Source organism: Loa loa (genome assembly GCF_000183805.2).
Source record: "Loa loa unplaced genomic scaffold supercont3.114, whole genome shotgun sequence".
Taxonomy (NCBI): Eukaryota; Metazoa; Nematoda; class Chromadorea; order Rhabditida; family Onchocercidae; genus Loa; species Loa loa.
The window spans coordinates 113,050-116,828 of record NW_018108294.1 but is presented as its reverse complement, the minus strand read 5'-3'; the positions used below and the strand labels follow the sequence as shown (position 1 = coordinate 116,828).

At 37.5% G+C, this 3,779-nt stretch overlaps 1 protein-coding gene across 1 annotated transcript in view; it reads right to left on the bottom strand.

The window, feature by feature from the left end:
• Positions 1 to 3,705, bottom strand: part of LOAG_17692 (hypothetical protein) — a gene marked incomplete at both ends in the record, with an annotated part of 7,068 nt that extends 3,363 nt beyond the window's left edge. The window contains 5 exons of the mRNA XM_020450357.1: positions 2,006 to 2,084; positions 2,380 to 2,598; positions 2,982 to 3,123; positions 3,516 to 3,573; positions 3,663 to 3,705. Coding sequence (XP_020305980.1) covers positions 2,006 to 2,084; positions 2,380 to 2,598; positions 2,982 to 3,123; positions 3,516 to 3,573; positions 3,663 to 3,705 — 541 coding nt within the window. The remainder of the gene's footprint in view (positions 1 to 2,005; positions 2,085 to 2,379; positions 2,599 to 2,981; positions 3,124 to 3,515; positions 3,574 to 3,662) is intronic.
• Positions 3,706 to 3,779: the final 74 nt, after the last annotated feature.

Genomic DNA, 3,779 nt, shown 5'->3' with positions numbered 1-3,779 from the left:
CGAATTTCGAATTCCAGACCCAGTCTCGCCGATCATTTTTGAGACTTCCAGCACTAGTCAAACAAACGCTTCCCAAATCTCCGACTTCTGATACCATAGTCATGCTATCACCGTTATTGATTCTGTATCCGGAACTGATGCACTTTCCCAAAACATTTGATCCTTTACTGCCAGCAGCACAACCCTTAACATTTTCTTGTTGATGGCGGAAGCTATTTTCATTCAATCCCAGAAGAACAGTATCATCCTCAGTCCATCTGTTTTCATCAAGATTAATTTCCGCTTGAATTTCCTTCTGTAGTGCGGTATTTTCACAACACTGGGAGTTTTCGTTACCAATTCCAAAATCAGAGAATATATCATTATTAGCCATAGCCATAAATGCCGGTGATATATGCAAGTAGAGAAAATCCCGGGAAAGGGAGAATTCTGCAAAAGTGAAAAACAAAATGAGAAAACCAAATCAAATCCAAGAAAATTATCAAGATCGTCGCAGTACCACAACTTTGCTCACATGATCCGGCTTGCGGTGTGAAAAACGAAGAATCGTAAAATGGGAAACCCCAGTAAAGCAGGATTTCAGGTCCTTACAAAAAGAGATGACAAACAAAACGAAGTCATTATAGTGCCAAACAAATTTTTAATGAGTAATACGAGAGGAAAGAGGAGGGGGGATGAGGGGGGAAGTGGAAGAGAGCAGGGGGGGAAACAATGTTTAGTGCGTATACGTGGGGGAGTCCGGTCCATCTAAATGTCTTCTCTATCTTCTATCTCCTCACCCCATCTCCCTCTACAGCCAGACAACCTCGCTGTCATCCGTGTCATACCCCTCGCTCCCCTTCTGTTCCCCCCCCCCCCTTCCACACTACCATAACCTACTTCCTCCCCAACGTCATCCACTAACCTCCAACCAGTACAGTGTCCTCTACTTCTACTTCGTCGGCCATCAGTATCTTTCCTCCAAATAATCACGGGTATTCCTAGCTTATCAAGATTAAAAGTGTTAACTGTTTAGTGCCGGAGATAATGAACTCGAATTTGTAGAATAAATTGAGAAAGAGGAAGGTACGAGTAAATAAGTGTAGAACGCTGACTTCATGATTAACAACTTTCCTTGCGCAATAAAGCTCAACCTTTCGTCACGAAACCTACTCATTGAATATAAAAAGATTCCAAGCCAAACAACAATGAACAATTGCCGATTAGTAAATATTATTCCCTCGTAAAAACTGTAAAATTTCTAAAAAGAAAAAAAGAAAAGAAAACTAATCTAGTTATACCGTAAATCAAAAGTATAATAAATCTAGCCAGAATGTATACAAGTCTCACGATATATGAATGGCTGGATAACCTTTTAAAACGATCAACCGACTTCACCGTCAAGCCAAAATGAAAAAATGTTTTTGGAAAAGTGTAAACGAAATTCCTGAATTTGCACAGATTAAATAATTGCTTAAATCTGAACTAAATTCATATAGTGCATAAAAATACTGTACTTAATTTGGATAACTTTCACTAGTAGTAACTAGCTGAAATAGAAACATATCTATTTTATTAACCTCCCACAAGCCAAATACCGTACGAGACACAACCACCAGCTACATTAAACGGAATGATTTAGAAATGAAAGTATATCTGCTCATTAAATCCGATTTGCTGGGAGAACATCCCAGGTTACATTCCGAACCCATGATTCTGGAATCATATGTTTGAATCTTTAGTGATTAAAATCAATTATTCGACATATTAATGCACTTCGTAAAAGTAACAGTTTTCGCAATTTTGAAGGCACTGTCACTGGTAGCAGACATACGTAACACAACCATGGGATAAATGACAAAAGCAATGGACAGAAAAACGCAACAATTCACTCATATCAATTCAAAAGATAATGAATAAGCAACTGAAAAACCTTTAATTAAATCTCCCTTCCATTCTTCAAATATCATATTAAAAATAACGCGAGGTCCTGTAATTTAGAACGGCATACCAAATGAACACTTACCAGGATAACACTGTTGGTCTCTATCCGGTTCTGGTCTTATTTCAGTATCCACAGGGATCATGAAGGGAACTGTTTCACCCTGAAAACGAATAAATGGAAATTTTTTTCCTTAAAACACAATCTAAAGTGAACATCAATAATTAAAATAGACCAAAATCTGAAATCTCAAAAAAAAGGGAAAAAAATATTTTAAAAATCAAAAATGGAAAACAACCGCTGCCAAAAAATTAGCTCTTGATTACGGACCATCCTCTGATTTTCAATGTATTTTCACTTTCACTGTGCCAGCTTCAGCCCATTAGTCAAAGTTTATATATACGTCATAAAAAAGAAACATCTAAGAAATCTCGAGATTTTCTTATAACAGTACATACATTCTTATTATTAATAACAAAACGGCTACGGCCCTGCGGCTGATTGATACCAATTCGTTCTTCCACGATATTCCAAACGCCACCAAGGCCCGTGTCGTGTTTACGTTTCAAATGGAATTTCAACGTTGTTGGACTGCGGTCATTTGTTATCCACTCGCAATAACGGCATCGCACACCACTCAGTCCTTTCGTTTTCAAATCCACGAAATAATTCCACACCTTATGAACAATGATTTCTCATATCTGCATATCTTTACTGTGGCAATAGCTACTGCTGAAGCCCGATAACAAATTGCCAAAAGGTTTAAATATGCCATCAAAATATTGTGGAATGTTAGACAGCTAGGGATCGGGAACCATCATTTCCCCAGTTAACATGCAAATATTGAACTGATACTATCAGCTCGTATTATTGGCCTCTTTTCGGGAGACCCTCCGTGATCGACATCTGTGCTGAATGACCAAGCAATCTCACATACCCTAGATGAACTGCAAAAAAATGTGCAAAGAACTTGGAATCTAAAAATGTTCAAAAGAGTCATAACTAAAATGTTTACACTCGAGCTAAACCCCGGAAATCGTTTCCTTTTGAATAAACAAACCGGATTTGTCTTCTTTCTACCAGCATTTTTTGCATTGTATTGTGACGGTACTATGGGTGCAGGAATAACGATTGAGTTATATCCAGTTGATTTCGTACTAGTACCAGATATCACCGAAGATGTAGACATTTCTGTCCTTGCCCTGAAATACTGGGCACATTAAACGGTCTGTCTATAAATTTTAGACTATTTCATAATTCGCGCTCATTCTGAGCTGGAGAATTATGTTGCCATAAAGTCCCAAAACTCACGATTAAAACTCTCCCATTATCTCAAAACAATTGCACCCTTTCCAGAATGAAAAAGCACGAAACTGATTTGCTCGCTCCCTTACTAGCCAGAATAATTAGTGAGGATGACCGAAGGAATTGAAAACAGTGAGTTTCAAAGTGGCAAAAACGCCAGCGAATGAGACTCTTTAACAAGCGAATCTGACATTTGACATGGTGAAGGAGACAAAGAAGGAAGGAGGAAACGACTATCACTATCAAGAGATTCAGATATTGGTTTGGTAATTTGACATTTCAAATATACCGTTTCATAGTGTCGTCCGTTGAGTCCTCCACTTTTGTTGATTTTCGAATTGCGAAGTCTAAAAACAAATAGTAAATGTAAATGATTCAAGATGAAACGTTTGCAAACAAGAAAACGAATAAGGAAAAACAAAGTCAAAGAATAAACTATCCTGGCGTAGAGTACGTGTATTACGTGTATTAACAAGCATTAAAAAAAGTACAATTGGGATGACAACAATAAAACTCAAAATAAGAGATGCTAAATTGATTTCAGTTTTCCTCT